The sequence below is a fragment of the Tachysurus vachellii genome, chromosome 3, assembly GCF_030014155.1.
Source record: "Tachysurus vachellii isolate PV-2020 chromosome 3, HZAU_Pvac_v1, whole genome shotgun sequence".
Lineage (NCBI taxonomy): Eukaryota > Metazoa > Chordata > Actinopteri > Siluriformes > Bagridae > Tachysurus > Tachysurus vachellii.
Genome location: NC_083462.1, coordinates 20,505,278 through 20,524,001, shown reverse-complemented (window position 1 = coordinate 20,524,001; position 18,724 = coordinate 20,505,278). Strand labels below are relative to the sequence as shown.

The 18,724-nt window shown below is 36.6% G+C and overlaps 2 protein-coding genes across 2 annotated transcripts; both read right to left on the bottom strand.

The window, feature by feature from the left end:
* Positions 1-1,459: 1,459 nt before the first annotated feature.
* smpdl3a (sphingomyelin phosphodiesterase acid like 3A) lies at positions 1,460-11,435 on the bottom strand. The gene is made up of 8 exons (XM_060866220.1): positions 11,273-11,435; positions 8,830-9,043; positions 8,482-8,626; positions 5,640-5,736; positions 5,171-5,334; positions 4,759-4,939; positions 3,491-3,615; positions 1,460-2,633 (listed from the first exon to the last, which is right to left on the bottom strand). The coding sequence occupies exons 1-8, from the start codon at positions 11,373-11,375 to the stop codon at positions 2,325-2,327; spliced, it is 1,338 nt and encodes a 445-aa protein (XP_060722203.1). The 5' UTR covers positions 11,376-11,435; the 3' UTR covers positions 1,460-2,324.
* Positions 11,436-15,644: 4,209 nt separating this feature from the next.
* Positions 15,645-16,848, bottom strand: LOC132842417 (fatty acid-binding protein, brain-like). Its single transcript, XM_060865096.1, has 4 exons — positions 16,779-16,848; positions 16,502-16,674; positions 15,795-15,896; positions 15,645-15,695 (listed from the first exon to the last, which is right to left on the bottom strand). Exons 1-4 carry the CDS (start codon positions 16,846-16,848, stop codon positions 15,645-15,647), a joined length of 396 nt encoding a protein of 131 aa, XP_060721079.1.
* Between the last annotated feature and the right edge of the window lie 1,876 nt (positions 16,849-18,724).

The window sequence follows — 18,724 nt, the reverse complement described above, 5'->3', positions numbered from 1 at the left end:
CGCCATCATCCATTTCTTCCCACTACCCAGGTGTGGATGCTGCTCCCCCTTCTGGATTTGCCCTGCCATGGTCATACTTTCCCTAGTGTACCAGGATCTTTTGGCACTTCAGGAGCCACGAGTGTCCCGTCAGGATTCTGACTTGTTATTTTGTTATATTGTTCGCTCATCTCCATCTGCGACTCTTATTGCTGTCACCTGTGTTTCATTTAAAATTTCGTTCCAATTCCCGTGTTCAGTTGTCCTTTTTTTTCTTCCACTTTAGATTAAAGATCTGTTTCTTTTGGTTTCACATTTTTAAAGAGAATCTATGCATTTAGACAAGTTAGACAATGCATTTCGAGAATCTATGCATTTAGACAATTATGCAAAGTATTTTTTTTTTTTAATTAACTTAAAACTTAAAAATATATTGTTATTCAGGGGCGTTTCTAAAGTTGAATCACTACTAGAGAACAGGCCCAAAGCATTTTAGAAATTGTCAAGTTGTAAAATAAGAAATAAGAAATAAGAAGAGATAAGAAAGCATTCTTTACCAAACCAAACTAACTAAGATGGATATAATTGACCAAACTACACATTAACACTGGAATAAGCTTCACCTTTGTAGTTATCTCTTTCCTCAGCTACACTTTCCTAGGTGAAAATGGAAGGGGTGTGGCACAGCGAGGGGGCATGGCACAGCAAGGGGGCATGGCACAGCGAGGGCCAACACCATCTTCATCCACCATTACTGTGGGTCCTGCATTTGTGACATAAATATTAACAGTAATCCACATGTCAATTGACTAATATATACAGTAAGACTTGCTTGCCTGTAGTGTTTCACTGCACTTCAGTGTCCACTCACCTGCTTCATCTGTGTTAGATGACATTTCTTTTCCTAAAGAAATGCCTAAAACATTCTCTTTCCTGGAGTCATTAATGTCCTGTCTATCACTGGAGACAGGCTCCTGGACACATCTGTAGGAAGAATCCTGTTCCTCTGAGGACACAGAAATACTGTCTACATAACAACACAAATAAAATCTCATTTTGGCTCTTTCAGCATCTTGAGACAGAATAACCAGAATAACCAATATTTATACTCTGGCCTGTTAGAGTCATTCTAGAATTCTGCATTATGTTCTAGAATTATACTTTGGGTTCTGTTCCCATAAGGAAAACAAACCAACCATTTCACATAGTGTGTTCCAAAAATATTGGCACCCCTGGCTTTTGGGAGTTTGCACAGGCTTTGTACTGTACTGTTTTACACTCCTCCATACAAGTGACAGACAAAAATGACAGACAAAACTTTTTCTCTGTATTCTGTGCATCCATGTTAATTTGCAAAAACAGTGAGCATAATATCTTGGACAATATTTTAAAGACCTAAAACATCTTTTCAAACTTTGATTCTCCTTATGCTTTACATTGTATTTTATTCTAAACATCTTAACACATTTTAAAACAGTGGTAAATTGTTTTGTTTATTTATTTTATACACAGACACAAATTAACTTACAATTCAGGTACACAAGAATGAGCAAAACAGAACAAACAGAGCAAAGTTGTCTTTAACAGTCGTTTCTTATTGAACAGTGAGGAACTTTTTATACAGAAAAATCCCCATAAAATGAATCAATTGCTTCAGTAATGTCCATAAAATAATGCCTTGAAAAAATAAAAGCAGCCTCAATATAAATTATGTAAAAACATTGTCATTTTTAACTTTAAACAATGCAAATCCCTTTAAAAAAGAATCAAAAGTTATGTTTTTGTATAATTTTTGGTTTCAAATATTTGATTTGTAACATTAACAGTTAGTACAGTACAATTTTATGTTCTGGGATGTTTTTGTGTTCCAGCTGTGTTGACAATCATACAGATTTAGGTACATCAAGTACATCATACAAGAAATGAAAAGTATATTTGATAATGCAATGATAATAAATGATGACTTTTTTTGGACAGTGATAATTATTTAAAAACCAACCAACCAACCAAAAAAAATCAGACTATGCACTGTAATTATTTCTTATTCCCAGAGTAATTAAAAAAAAGTAAATATTTAAAGAACATATCCAGTCATATATGGTTTGGTTCAATTCGAAGGTCATCATATTAAAACAACATATGTAGCTACAATTGAAGTGCCAGTAATAGTAATAAATCTTGCAGTGAAACACTTGGAATTTGTCTATTTTTGTGTATATTCTCTTTGCCTTAAAAGAACAGCTGTAAACTAAAAGATCATCAGAAAGGCTAAGATTTATTCCCTTTTATTGCAAATTAATTACGATGGCTAATAATTATAATAATAAGGCTTTTGGTATTAAAATTCACAGCCTTTGCCCTTTTTCCACACACTCTGAATACGTATCATGGTCCAAAAAGTGTACAGAACACACCTGTACTGTTTTACACTCCTCTGTACAAGTCACAGTGTCATTGAAACTGACCATGAAATAAGTGAAGTACTTCGGGAATTCTTTGCTGTCTGGTTCCTCGAACTTCAGTGCGAGTTCATGTAGGCTTTCTGGCTGAATGTCCTTGATCCCAAAAGCTTTGGTCATGATGTATTCAAGTCTCCAATTGGGCTTTTCTTCCTGATTTGCTTTGGTAAGATTCAAGTAGAACTGCCAAAGATCCTTTAGACAAAAGGCAAGAAAATGTTTAAAAAGAAAAAAAGTGAAAAATAGTGCAAAAAGACTTTACCTTAACATTCACACAAGTAGTCATTTTTTCTTATGAGAAATGGAAGTATTGACATATAACTTCTAAAGGTAACGCATTAAAGACACGGCACAAATCCACATGAAAATGAATTGTTTGTTACATGCTAGGTTTACGTCCAGTTTAACAGAATAAGACAGAAGCCTTTATTTTGTCACATATACATTACAGCACAGTAAAATTATTTCTTCACATATCCCGCCTTTGGAAGTTGGGGTCAGAGCACAGGGTCAGCTATATTACAGCACCCATGGAGCAGAGAGTGTTCAGGGCCTTGCTCAAGGGCCCAACAGTGGCAGATTGGCAGCGCTAGGGCTTGAACCCAAATCCTCCGATCAACAACCCATAGCCGTAACTGCTTGAGCTACCACCGCCCATTATAAAGAACTTCGCTGTATTAGTTACATGCATTGAGAGGCAACAATAACCTCTGTTGTTCAAAGTTTCACTTTTCTTCCTAATAGAAAACAGGAAGTAATTGCAAGCAGGAATTAAAGCTGTAAGTAGGAACCTGAAGGAATATCGGACGTGCCATACTAGGTGTGGATTTGGCTCATTTAACTCGTCATGCTTATGCTATATGCTGTTGCTGAAATCACAGCCCCGTAGTGTAAAAAGAAAAAAAATGAATGCCGTCTGCCGTTCATGTAAATGTAGGGTTTTCAAACTGGAGTATTTATCTTACATTCAAATGCTCACTTTTTCCTCAAAATACAATGACAAATGGCATTAAGTTCATAAACTTACATACATGCATACATACAGTACATACCTGTAAGCCATAGTCCTGGGAGTTGTACAGATACATACGGACACCAGGGTTATTCGAATATTGCTCTAGAAAACTTCTGTATGGCGTCACAGCCGGAGTCACAAAGATAGAGTTAACAGGCTTCCCTGTAAATGATGAAAGTAAGAAAAACATTCAGACATAACAATTCTAATATTATGGAGAGAGGAGATGGGACTTATGATATGATATGATTTGGAAGACAGTTACGCTTTCTGATATTAGACAAATATTCTGATATTAAGAAATTCACTCTATAGCCTCAAATTCCTTACTTCTAATCCCTGAATAACATTAAAACACATTAATTTATCACTAATCACATTCCAGGATATTCATTTATCTTTTTTGTTTGTTTGTTTGTTTGTTTGTTTCTGATAGCTATGGATCCAAGTATTAGACATCTCTCTGGTGTAGATGATAAAGGGTTTCTTTTGTTCAGTTCTACATTATGATATTTTTGTTCAAGTACAGAGCTGAAGCCAATTCATAGTGCTAATAAAGCCACTGGAAAAATATTTCATTTAATTCTTCAAGTGCAATAAAGTCTGTCAGCTTTACAGAAATGTGGATGTAAATTTTGACCCATATTGTGCAAGCCAGAGGCAACTCCCATGTGACCGCATGAGGAAGAAACCTCGACTTAAAAGGGAACTCGGGTTCTTCTGAGTGAAATCGTGTCAGCCAGCAATCAAGAAAAACGTGTGCGCTGTGCTGTGCACAAATGTATTTATACTACATACAAATGTATGTAGACTATGCAATACTAATGAGGAGATGTGAACTCCATCTTTTGCATCAATACAACATTAGTTTGACTGTATTTTTATAATCACACACTCCAGTGTCACCCATATGAGGATGGGTTCCCCTTTGAGTCTGGTTCCTCTCAAGGTTTCTTCCTTTACCATCTAAGGTAGTTTTTCCTTGCCACTGCTGCCTGTGTCACCTCAGACTTGCTCATTGGGGATATATACATACACATTGTGAACTAAATCTATCTAATATTAATCTTGAATTTTGTATTCTATTAATCTTTATATTATTCTTTATATTAACCTTTTGTTCTATGTTTATGTTCTGTAAAGCTGTTTTGAGACAATGTCAATTGTAAAACGCGCTATATGAATAAACTTGAATTGAATTGAATTTTATCTCTCTCTGCTTTGATTGTTCCTGATAGAGTGATCATGGGAATATATTTTTTTTAAATAAACTGAACAGTCTTCTATTTAGAGGAAATATGTTACCTTTACGATCCAGAAGAACCATCATACTGTCTCGATGAGTGTGACCGTAAAATTGTCCCTTAATAACGTCGCTGTAGTTGCGAAATATATTCACGAGTTTTTCGTTGTCGCCTTCCCTCATAGCTGTGGTGCTTTTAGCGTAGGGCAGGTAACCAATCGGGACATGAGCAATCACGTAGACCTGTGAATATACAGAAAGTAATCAACATTTTAAAAGCACGCGTGCCCGTATTAGCAGAAAAAAAATCACAAAAAATTCAATTTTATTCTATTTAATTCTATACTATTTTAAGAAGTCTAGTTTAACAGGGGAAATAATTACCTAGGACTAAAAGGAATACCAAAAATACAAAGTATTTCAGTCCATCTTAATAACAGCAGTATTAAATAGAAATATATGAACTGTTTTTACCCTCTCCATGTTCTGTTTGGAAAGCTCCAGAGTGTCCTGCAGCCACTGGAACTGGCCAGCTGGATCAGACATGTTCACCGTTACGTGATTGGGGCTGTAGTAAAGGTTTGTGTTCAGACTCACCAGCCGAAGTCCAGGCTTAATCAGCTGAGAGTAAAAGCCCCCTGTTGTGGAAGATAAGAGAGACATTTTTTTTTGTTGATGTATACTTAAGGAGCTGCTACTCAAAGAGTATCTCCAGCCTAATTAATTGAGTTTGTAATCAGACACCGGATGTCATAGTATCTATCTTTGCTTCAGTCAGAATAAAATGCAACTTTATTCCATTTCACTTTTGGAAATTAGGTTAATCCTAGGTTAATCCTAACCCTAACCCTAACCCTAACCCTATCCAGATTTTTTATACAGGCAAAAAAAAATTCCATTTGAGGAAAGCTCAGGAAAACATTCAGTATCATTCAGAATGTACCTTTACGTAGAGTAACAAGGGCTTCTGGTTGTAGCCATGGGGACCAAAGTTTAGCTGCAGCCTGGTAAATGTCGTTTTCATTCTCCGGAAGTTGATCCTGAAAGGTATAGAGATGCCAATCAATCAGTCTACAGCTAGCATATGTGTTTTTTTTGTTGTTGTTTTTTATTTTTTTTAGAAGTTAAACACCAACTCTTCATGAAACTCACATAAAACATTAATACATCAAATCTCATAAAAAACTACATTCTTTGTTCAACATTATTTGTACGTTTGTAATATGAAAACTCGATTTTTAGCCTTCCTTTCATTATCCCCTTCAGCATCCCCACTGAATCTGTGGAAGTGAGCTGTAGACCTTCGTTTTTTCGTGTTTACCAGATTGCTAACTTCGCCATTCCTATCTAGTAGTTTATCAAACACACTTTCTGTCTTTTATAGTATCTGTATTTGAGGCCCCATATTAAAACTTTGTCCGAAAACTCTTCTTCAAATTTTTGAAACCAGGAGCTAAGCAGTTTAAAAAGACCTTTCAATCTCAGATATTTTAAAAACAAGTGTTCCAAATCCTCATCTTTTGTACAAAACCTACACTCCACTCCCACTGCAGTACTCAGGTGCGCCACATGTCTGTTTGTAGCTATAGCCCCGTGAATAAGCCTCCACTGTAGATCAGCCATCTGCTTCTCTATGGGAGGCTTATACTGGACTTTCCACCTGTCCCTCACAAGGAAGGCTGGTCCCAGAAGGTCTGGCCACTTTGACACTCTTTGCTGTCTCAGTGCTTTCTTTGGTGCTGACTCCAGATCACCAAATTTAGGGGTATTAAAAGATAAAATAGAACCACTGTCTTCTTCTTCTTGTTCCTCACTGATAGCTGGAGTGATCTTAATTTTGGGAAAGTCGTGTTCCTCTACTTTGTTTTGTCGAGGTCCACTTAAATGAGACGTGCTGATCGCAAGCGTGTCACCACTTTAAGGGCCTCTTCAGATCTCCAACCATTTCCATCCAGTAGATGTCCCAACTTTGTAACTCCATTTCTTAAAAGGCAACTCTCACAGTTGATGAAGACAACAGTTTGGTGTGAATAGCCGGATTGAAGAGAAGGGGTTCTTCAAAAGCCCAGTCCCCTTCTTCGTCTACAGTTCTTTCCACTTTTAGAATGTTCCTCCAAGCTTGCAGCACTGACTTATAAAAGGGTGTACTTTCGGCCAGATTTACCTCATCCCCTTTTAGTAGAAATATGTGTTTGTCGAGTCCCAGGTTGCCTGCTCTTTGCAGAATTAGACAGGCAGTTTTGGTTCAAGCCAGATCTTTGTGGTAAAGGAGTCTCTGAGCTGCTTGTAATCTGAAGGCCCGGATGCAAATCTTAATGTATACTAAGCCTTGACCTCCTTCTTCAATTGGCAGAGACAGCATCAAGGCCCAGATCCAGTGCTGGTCACTTCAAAAGAAGGATTGTTTTTTGTATTTTGCTTAGGAGTTTAGGAGTTCATCAGGTGGTTCTATGACTATCACTTTGTGCCACGAGCTTGAGGCAGCCAGGTTGTTCGCCACCAGAACTCTACCTCGGTAGGACAAGTGTGATAATAGCCATTTCCATTTAGACAATTGGGCGAACACCTTTTCTAGCAAGCAATCACAATTTTTGGCTTGAACTTGATCATTCCCTAAAAACACCGCCAACACTTTCAACCCCTCCCTTCTCCACCTGAGGCCACTGGGAAGCTGTGGGGTGGGGGGTGGGGGTAGTTTCATTCCATTGCCCAATGATAAACCTTCTGTCTTTTCCCAGTTAACTTGGCTGAGGAAGTTTTTTTGTACTGTTCTATGCATTCTCAATTGTAACATCATTCTGCTCTGAAATAAATATTGTTACATCAGCATATGCTGAAAGGTAAACTTTAACACTGTTTCTAGCACCTTGCATTATGACTCCATAAAGATCCTTCCTCAACTTTCTCAGAAGAGGTTCTATAGCTCGACTGTACAGCTTCCCTGACAGAGGACATCCCTGCCTGATCCCTCTTGAGGCCTGTATGGGAACACTTAGCCCTCCACCCACTTTGACCATCACTGAAATATTATTATACAGCAACTTGACAAGAGAAATAAAAGAATCACCAAAGCCAAACCTTTCAAAAACATTAAAAAGATAGCTATGGTCTACCATGTCAAACACTTTCTCTTGGTCTAATGAGAAAACATCCAAGTTATAATAATTTTTATGGCTAAGATCTATGACATCACATTAAAAAAAGACTGACCTTTCTGGAATGCAATATGTTTCTTTCTGAATAAGTAAAGTTAAATGGTCTTTTAATCTGTACAGAGAGAGAGAGAGAGAGAGAGAGAGAGAGAGAGAGAGAGAGATGGATACAGATAGTTAGAAAGACAAAATGAGAGAGAGACAAAGAGTAAGAAAGTAAGGGAGGGAGTTAGAGAGAGAGAGAAAGATAGATAGATAGAGAGAGAGAGAGAGAGAGAGAGAGAGAGAGAGATAGATAGTTAGAAAGACAAAATGAGAAAGAGATAGACAGAGAGAGAGAGAGAGAGAGAGAGAGAGATGGATACAGATAGTTAGAAAGACAAAATGAGAGAGAGACAAAGAGTAAGAAAGTAAGGGAGGGAGTTAGAGAGAGAGAGAGAGAGAGAGAGAGAGAGATAGTTAGAAAGACAAAATGAGAAAGAGATAGACAGAGAGAGAGCGAGAGAGAGAGAGAGAGAGAGAGAGAGAGAGAGAGAGAGAGAGAGAGAGAGAGAAAGAAAGGAAAAAGTGAGAGTGTGAGACAGAGAAAAGGAGAGAGGGACAGATACCGGTCTGGCATCAGAGGTGAAATACCTGTGGCCAGTAGTCGTGGTTGCCCAGGGCAGGATACACCGGCAGCTGAGGGAAGAACTGGCGTATGGTTTGTGTCATATTGCTGATCATATTTATCACAGTGTCTGGGGACAGCTTATCTGCTGGAACATGTGGAGGGCTGTCTCTACACAAAAGAGACAGAATTTAAGTTCCGCCCTGAACTCAGGTGTATATGTTTGTTATCATCACGCTCATCATTTATATGAATATAAATGAAAAAGTCCTCAAATGAGAACTACATGCAGCATTTAAGGACATATTGAGAAAAATCCAAATTAAAAATAAATGTATAGAAATATGTAGAAATGAAATGAAAAAAATTCTTACCCAGTCCAGATCATAAATTCAGGCTCAAGGTCCACGTTTTTCATATAACTGAAGGCAGACAGAATGAGCTGGTAAGGAGAGTCGCACATGAAATCTCCAAAGATTCCTGGATCGGATGCAGGGAAGCCCTTCGAGGAGTAACACACTTTGGTGCGATCTTCTGTGACGTGGTAGGTGGGATCGATGTGCAGGTCAGATATATGCCAGAATTTACCTGGAATTAGAAACAATATGTACATAAATAGCTACATTTTTCTTCATTCTCACTCTTAAACATTGGCACTGGTAGTGCACCGGTTTACTGCTCCAGTGTTCTTGATTCGATCCTGAGCTCAGGTTATTGTCTGTGTGGAGTTTCACATGTTCTTCCTGCACCTGTGTGGGGTTCTGGATTCTCGGGTTTTCTCTAATATCTAAAAAAAAACATGTACACTAAACTTCCTCTAAGGGTTTATATGACTGAATACATTGATTTACCTGACAGCCATGAGATTATTACAGTTATCATAGAAACTCAAGAAAACTCCACACTTGCAATTTTTTAAAATGGCCGCAGATTTTCTATAGATTTTTTTCTGCAAAAAAGGCACAAAAAAAAGAGCAACAGTAAAATAAAGCTGCAACTATTTCAAATGTATTATTGATATTACACCAGGAGTAATCAGGCTAAATTCTGGAAACTGAGAAAGAAGCATTTCAGTTTAATGCAAACAAACTACCTTAAGAATTGAATTTCAATGGCATGCCATGATGGGAAAAAACAGATCATTTTTCTCTATAAACAGAAATCATGTTAAAGTCAGAGACTCACACTGACTGACGGACTCACCCACTCATTCACCCACTCATTCACCCACTCATTCACCCACTCATTCACCCACTCATTCACTCACTCATACACTCACTCATACACTCACTCATACACTCACTCATACACTCACTCATACACTCACTCATTCACCCACTCATTCACCCACTCAGTTACTGACTCATTCAATCACTCACTCACTCACTCACTCCCAATGTGGTAGCCTAGTGGTTAAAGTGTTGGCCTACTGTTTGAATCCCAGGTCCACTAGGGAGCCAATGCTGGGCCCCTGAGCAAGGCCCTTAATCCATAATTGTTCAGTTGTATAAATTGAAATAAAATGGCAGAAAAAAATATAATGATATAAACACTCTCTCTCAACTGAACACCATTTTATTCCTTTTGAATTTATTTTACACATTTCTATATTAAACTGTTGCAAAAACAAGACCATCTGTAATTGTTGTTTGCGAATTACTACTCTACTTTTACAGTATTATTTTTGATTATTATACTGTAATATCTCTTTCTGTACTTCATGTAGTCCTGTGTAGCCTCATGTCTTGTACCGCCATGATCCTGGAGGAACGTTGTTATACAGTATTTCACTGTGTATGTACATGGTTGAAATGACAAAAAAAAAGCACTTGACTTTCTTTGATTGTTTGTTTCCCATCTCTGAGAAATACTTTATATTATGCATGCACAATATGCTGTGGATGATACCATCACCATCACCCTGGAGATGTCTTGGGACCCCATGTTTACATGCTACTTACATCCATCAAACTGTTTACAAGTTGTTTTGCACACTTTTTTGCTCCTTTGCACAAACTGTCCAACATTTCAGTCGTTTTGCACGTACTATACAATATTTCAGTCATTTGCTGTTTTTGCACAATTCTATACATTATCCTAAGGACCTGCTGATAAGAAACTGTGTTCATTCTAGTATTACCGCACAAAATATTGTGTGAACATTCAGTATTTACATACAGTATTTACAATGGTCAGCGCTGTTTCTGTTTACTGTTTATTGTCTTTTGTGTATTGTATTTTTGGTACTTTTAGTATTGTCTTGTCCTGCACTGTTTGCACCAGGTTGCACAGTTGCACTTTATGTGGCTAGGACTACTTACAAGTCCTTAGCCCTGTCTTTGTTTTATGTAGCACCTTGATCCTGGAGAAACATTGTCTCATTTCACTGTGTACTGCAACAGCTATATATGGTTGAAATGACAATAAAAGCTTCTTGACTTGACTTGACTTGGACTGCAGATGATACAAATATATTTTGCAATGGTGACTACGAACAGTTTTGCACACAAGTGATTTGTCGGGCAAATAGCTACAAAAGGGAAATGATTTTATAATCACACACTGTAGTGTCACCCAGATGATGATGAAGAGTTCCCTTTTAAATCTGGTTAAATGCTTCCTCATATTTTCCCAGGGCAATATTACTATAAAAATATTTTCTGAATCTGCCTTGTTTTTAATGTCAATTATAGAAAGTGTTAAACAAATAAAACTGTATTTAACTGGTACATGATATTCTAAGGATTTGTATTGTTTGTAAACTATGAAACAAAACTATGACTGGACATTAGGTGAAGCAGAAAATGTTATACTTACTTATATCCAGCAGGGGTCTCTCTTTAAAGCCCTCATTTCTTGGAGCAGCACAAATCTGCTGGTACAAAAGAAAAGCAACCCAGCAAAACAAAATCAGTGCCATTACTTGACTTATTACCGCTCAGTTCTGATCCTACTGCTGCTAAGAACAATGTCGAAAACCCCAACCGGAAGTAAACAGAGATCACGTGCTTTCACACAGTCCCTGGAAGAGACCGTTTTTTTTTTTTTTTTTGTTTGTTTGTTTTTTTACTGGACAAACGAGTTTAGTTTTTATTCAGCCGCTAGAGGGCAGTGTAGATTAAATTTATTTTTGTCTCAAATTTATAATCAAAACTTGTTTATGTCTATAATTAGATTAGATTAGATAAATGATTAGACTTTTGCCAGGATTTGCTTTGTATAGTTACAGAAACAAATCTGGAAAATAAATAAATTATAAATAGAAGAGAAACAAAATAGTGCTGGTTAATATTATGAACAGCAGCTATGCTAATTTCACTCCACTTGCTTCTCTTTTTTCTATCCATCCTGAAGCATCTAGAGATGACGCTTCATGAAGAATTCTGACCTTCAGCGATAAGATACAAACTCCATGTGGTCTTTGAGGACAACAACCTCTTAATCAATACACAATTATGGGACCATATCTGACTGTAGAAAGGACATTATTCATAATAACACTCTTCTGTGTTTATAACAGTTTATAATCACACCCTCCAGTGTCACATAAATGAGGATGAGGTTCACTTTTGAGTCTGGTTCCTCTCAAGGTTTCTTCGTCTTCCATCTAAGGGACTTTTCCTCACCACAGTCACTTAAGTCACCTCAGGCTTGTTCATTAGGGATAAATACACATTTAAATAGAAGGTTAATTATTCATGAACTTTTTGTACTAAGTTTCTTATGTTCTGTAAAACAGCTTTAAGACAAAGTACATTGTTTAAGGCTCTATAGAAATAAAATGATTTTACTTGAATATTTGCTTAAGATGGCATACAGCACAACTGTCCATTCATAGATTCTATTACACATGGATCTATATCTTATATATTAATCTTGGAGTTTTGTTTAATATTAATATTTTTTTATTAAAGTTTTTGTATTATATTTCTTATGTTCTGCTTTGAGACAATGCCCACTGTTAAACGTGCTATACAAAGCAAATTGAATGAAAATTAATTAATATATATACTCATAATACACTCATCAAAGGACATAATCTCACACATATTCACACACCATGCATGTCAATGGACTGGGAGAGGAAACTCGAGGACCTAGTGGAAAGTCCTGAGCACTGAGAGAACATCCAGACTCCACACACACACATGGAGGTGGGAATCCAACCCCCAGCCCCGAAGCTGTGAGGTAAATAAAGTGCACATGGCACGATACACCTTCCAATACATCTGATTCAACAAATGAGCTAATTAATGTTGTTCTGCCTCACCAAATTGTATTGTCAAAAGCTACTGATGCTATATTTTTAGTACATTCTATGTAGGACAATTACATCTGCTCTTCTGTTCTAATGTGTGAGAATCATGGTCATCAAGGTCTGTGCACTTTTCCCCAACTTCCAACCATATTAACTGATAACCATGGATCTAAGCACAGAGGTCATTTTAGTCACTGTTGATATTGAAACACAGTCTTGCAAAGTGTGTTTGTGACTGAAGCTTCTGCCATGTTTGCACCAATAACAAACTCTCTTACAAATCATTTAGGAGTTTTCTTCTTGCCAAAATCAAGGGTATCCTTTACTTTATTTAGTTTACTAACTACAAAAATATATTCACTTCAATTAACGTTTGCTAAATACTGTCTCATATCAGTTCTACAGGTATAAATATTGCCACCTACTATTCAGGCTTGCTTAGAAATGTAGCTACTACTGTACATCACCATGAATGTATTATTTCTGGTATTGGACAAAAATCTGGAGCTATTTTTACACACAGATTGAAAACAAATGTATATTGATGTAGCATATGTTGCTTATTTGGTCGCATATTGCTTGATTTACTTGTAGTTATTAGTTATTAATGCTTAAGACAACCATTTTAGTTGATTAAGGAAAAAGTTTTGTTTTCTAATACTAAGGTTCAAACCTGATGTGGGTCAGAACTACAGCGTCAAACCCTGTTCTGATTTTTCAAGTATGTAGCTTTAGATCGCAGTACTTCTTGGATTTTACACCATGCAATGTCTTTATACATCCATTTGTCTGTTTTAACCCTGAAGCCAAGTCATGAGAGAACCAGAGACCGATGCATTTTTTGATACATTTTTCCGATACATAGTTCTGAGCATACTCCGTCCAGGGTGTATCCTGCCTTGATGCCCGATGACGCCTGACATAGGCACAGGCCCCCCGTGACCTGAGAATAGTTCGGATAAGCGTTAGAAGATGAATGAATGAATGAATGAATGTTCTGAGCATCAGTCACAGTGGAGACCAAAAAAATGTGTTTTAAATATAGTCTGGGTTTTTTTGTTGTTTTTTTTTATTTAGGCTACAAAACAGTCAATAAAAATACACCATAATAATATATATGTACTTTGTAAATGTTATGTCACAGACTTTAACTCCCAGCATCCTCCAGCACTCCCATGCTCATGGTCACAATTCTTTTGATTACATTCAACTGTGTTTGATATCCACTCCTTCTAAGCAGCCTGGATTCAGTTCCTTTGGTCTGTGAAGTTGCTAAGTCTGTTTATAAATGGTGCTGAATTTCTGATTTTTGACTTTGCTTGGCATGTACAGTGCTCCGTGTAAATGAGTACAGCCCCTTTAAAAAGTATGGTGCATGGTGCCTACAGTGAAACTTGGTGGTGGCAGTATCCTTATGTGGGGCTGCATGAGTGCTACTGGTGTCGGGGAGCTGCATTTCATTGATGGTATCATTAATTCACAGATGTACTGCTCTATACTGAAAGAGATATCTTTCCGTGCCCTTGGTCATCGTGCACTTTTCCAACATGACAATGATCCTAAAAACACATCTAAGGCCACTGTAGGATTTCTGAAGTAGAACAGGGTAAAAGTGATTCAGTGGCCAAGTATGTCTCTTGAGCTGAACCCAATTGAACACCGATGGGGAATTCTGAAGAGAAAAGTTGAGCATCACTCTCTATCCATCATTCAATCTCTAAAAGAGGTCATTCTTGAAGAATGGAAAAAAGATGGATGTTACAAAATGTCGCCAGCTTGTCTATTCCATGCCTAGAAGACTTGGTGCTGTCATTAACAATCATGGAGGTCATACAAAGTACTAGATGTAGTCTTCTTGTTGTGGGGTGTACTCATTTTTTTATCACCCTAATTTGAGTTAAACTGAAAAATGTGTATTTTAAATTAAATTATTAGCTTTACTTTCATGTTATAAGTTAAACAGATGTTATATTAAACTTCTTGTCAACATTTTAGACAATTGCTTTGTGTTCATTGAGATATTGTTTAAAATGTTACTTTTTAAAGGGGGTGTACTCATTTACAATGAGCACTGTATGTATTTGTTCACTTCTGCAAACCTGTGCCTCTTCTGACCTGAGTATTGCCTGGTGATTAGTATTCTGTCCCGTTCGGATATTTTCCTAATTTTTTGCCTGTTCTGAATACTTTTTGTGAATAAACACCCGTCACTCACAGCCTGCTTTCTGTATCTACATCATGACGATAAACCATATACATCAGAGCAGCTTCCTTAGCATCGGGATCATGTCTGGTATGATAAGATATAATCAAGAATCAACTGATTAGTTATTGTCTCAGGTGGTTTAAGAATTTCTATAGCTACCAGACATGGTTGGGTAAAACTATTTAAACATGCTGTTAAGAAGCTATAATTCAAACTGTTTGCATGGAATGGATTTTTGCTAGAACATCTGAGTTTAAAAAAACTTTAAAGCTGAGACCACTTTAAAACCCTTAGACAATGTCTTCCAGAAACAGTGTTATAAAGATGAGATCAAATAACATTGATGTTTCAATGTTGACCACTAAGACCTTGGGCTTAAAACTTTAACCTATATTTTACATGCTTCCATTTTAAGTACTAAGCCTCATGGATTGATTTCTAAAAACCTCAGTATTAGGTTTCCCAACATCAGGGAAAGGGCCAGGGTGGAGAAAAACAAGCAATGAAACAAAAGAACTGATAAAACAAATGTGATTTAATTATGATTTCAGAGTGAATTGTAGTCATTTGTTATTACATAGAATCAACCGCACATTTTAACAATCTGATTTGGCATTTATTTATTATTTCTTTTGGGGGGGGCTGGAATAGAATTTAATTTAAGTTTAATACCTCTCAGATATTTGCATTAAAATATGCTTTTAGACTGGAATGTGGTCCATCATTTATACCTTCTTATAATTGTGGGTGGAAACCGTCTTCTCATAGGTGAAGGTCTGCAAAATCCAAAAAACAATATATTAAAAAATGTCATTGAACAGCTTATTACACTACAAAAAGACAGTTTCAAAAATGTGAATTTGACACATTCTTACCGTGATCATGTTTTCACCCTTGACCTCCCGAACAATCGTGGTTTGTTTATCATTCCACTTCTGCACCTGTACAAGTTTGTTTCCATCCAGGGTTACGACATTCTAGAAAAATAGTCTCGTGTGAGTGATTTAAAGCAATGATTATTTTACTATACAATGCCTTGGTTAAGTATTAATCTCTTTTGTCACGTATTGAACCACATTTTGAGGAGTTACAACCAGGAACTAAAATCGGTTTATTTGAGTGTCATTAATCTAAAGCTACTTTTCTGATTAATACCCTCCTTACTCGTTTACTGACTTTTGATAGACAATTTTTTTGCTTTCTTTATAACCGATACCCAGACTTGGTTTGGTGAGCCAGTGAACCAGGATTTAAACTTGCAACCTTTCGGTCAGTTTCCCAATGGTTTACCTACTGAACTTTGACTGCCCAAGTCATGGGAAATATTTCTAAAGTTACATCTATTACATTTACTTTTTGTAAATAATTAGGCTAATAATTATGCCAATTTATTTTGACAATGCAATGATGGAAATTCCAGTAGAACACTAAACTAGAAAATAACACTAGAAAATGTGGAAAAGAATATATACTGTATGCATGACAATGATCAATGATTTAATAAAAGTTCAATGACATTTAAAGTTTAAATTTAAACTCTCCTAAACTAACTTATGACTACCAAATGAATTGAATTTTTTACCATGCATCGTCTGCCATCCTTGGTTACTTCAAAATACTCTTCACCCAACCTAAACCAGACTTCTCCAGTAAGAATGCTGGTCTCTGTTTTAACAACTATAAATTCCCCATCTTTGTAAAAGGTTAAAATTGGTTGAACTATTAGGGCAATATTTATCTGTTCCTCTCCAACACCTGTGAAATCATGAAGAAATATTTTATAAAAAGGAATAATAAAGATCATAGATGCAAAAAAACATTTAAGAAGTTAAAAAATATTTCAATTTAAAGATGTTTACCAATGGCTGCCAAGTATTCACTGTAATTCTCTTTCTTGACAAGTTTCCAACTTCCAAGGAACGCGTCCATATTTCTAATAAATAGTTTTCCTGTTTTTATTTATTCTTTGTTATCAAAGGGGCTCAGAAATTATGTGACTCTCTCAGTCACAGCCTTCAGTCTAATAGTGTATTTATACAGTATGCACTGGGTGGAAACGGTTCCTTTAATGGCTGTTAGATTATTCCCAGACACCTTTTTTGCTTATGAAATTGCGTTAATTCTGTCGGTAGTTACAGTTTGGTTGGGTGTGTAAAGGGTGTGAACACACACTGCTGACCAATGGAAAAAATTATTTAGAGTTTAAAAAAAGTGAACGCAAAATGATAGTATCAACGTGTTAAAATCTTTAATGCTCTTGACTTCTGGAAGTTCCCAGAATATCAAAGTACACTAAAGTCAGTAGAGCCTTTTTCTATTTAGCTCCTGAACATAGGAATAGCCTTTCTGACAGTGTTCGGGGCTCAGACACACTCTCCCAGTTTAAATGTAGATTAAAGATATCTCTTTATTTAGGCGTACAATTAACCTTGTGCTCCAGTAGATCTGATCAAATGCACATTATTATCTGGTGCTGGTTAATATTATGAACAACTGCTATGCTCATTTATCTCGAATTGCTTCTCTTTTTCTACTACAGAGGTTGTTCCAGCTTCTGTTGTGTTCCGCATCATGAAGATTTCAGACCTTCATTGAGAAGAGGCCAACCATGCAAGGATCCTGAGGCATCTAGAGATGTACCAGCTCCAGTTGTGTTTCACTTCATGCGTATTCGGACAGTCAAAGAGAAGATACAAACTCCATGTGGTCTTTGAGGACAACAACTTCCTGATCGATGCACAATTGTCAGACTGTCTCTGACTGTAGAAAGGACATTATTTACAATAACACTCTCTGGTGTTTATAACAGTTTATAATCACCCTCTCCTGTGTCACTTTTGAGTCTGGTTCCTCTCAAGGTTTCTTCCTCTTCCATCTAAGGGACTTTTCCTCACCACAGTCATCCCAGTCACCTCAGGTTTGTTTATTAGAGATAAATACAAACACATTTAAATAGAAGTTTAATTAATCATGAACTTTTTGTACTAAGTTTCTTATGTTCTGTAAAACTGCTTTAATACAAAGTCCATTGTTTAAAGCTCTATAGAAATAAAATGATTTTACTTGAATATTTGCTTAAGATGGCATACAGCACAACTGTCCTTTCATAGATTCTATTACACATGGATCTAATATGGCATAATGCTCTTGTTGTAACCAAGCAATGCCATCAAATGTGTGGAAACCAAGCAATGCTGTCACCTCTGTCTTAGATAAGTTGCAGATTCTACAGTAAAAATGAATCAAATTCACATCACCCTTTAAGATAATTATTGTGACTCTTTAGTCTTGTTAAACTTCCCAATCAGTAAAAAAAGAATGGTTGATGTTTGAAATCCCTAGCAAAGAAATAAATCTGTTGTGAACTGATACTGGTTCACAACATCACAGGTAAAGAATATAAATTATAAAATCTATCTCTGGAGTTCACTCAAAGCACTAAACAATACATAATATAGTAAGACAAGCACACCGACAACAGATTTATTTATTTATTTATTTGTTTGTTTATTTATTTATTTATGTGCTGTATTTCAAAAAGATGTAGGTCTTTGGATGTCCTTTGAAGACAACCAGTGACTCAACATTTTAAACATCTGGGGGAAATTCATTTCACCACATAGATGCCAAGAAAAGTCTTGATGCATACCTTCCTTGTACCCTGCGTGGTGGTGGGACCCGTCAGGCAGTGTTGAAGGATTGGACGGAGCATGGTACAGTACACGGGGGGTTGAATAAATACTTCGCAAATAGGGGGTTGTGGTTTCTACAAAAAGCTAAATTAGAAACCCAAGGCCCCAGACAC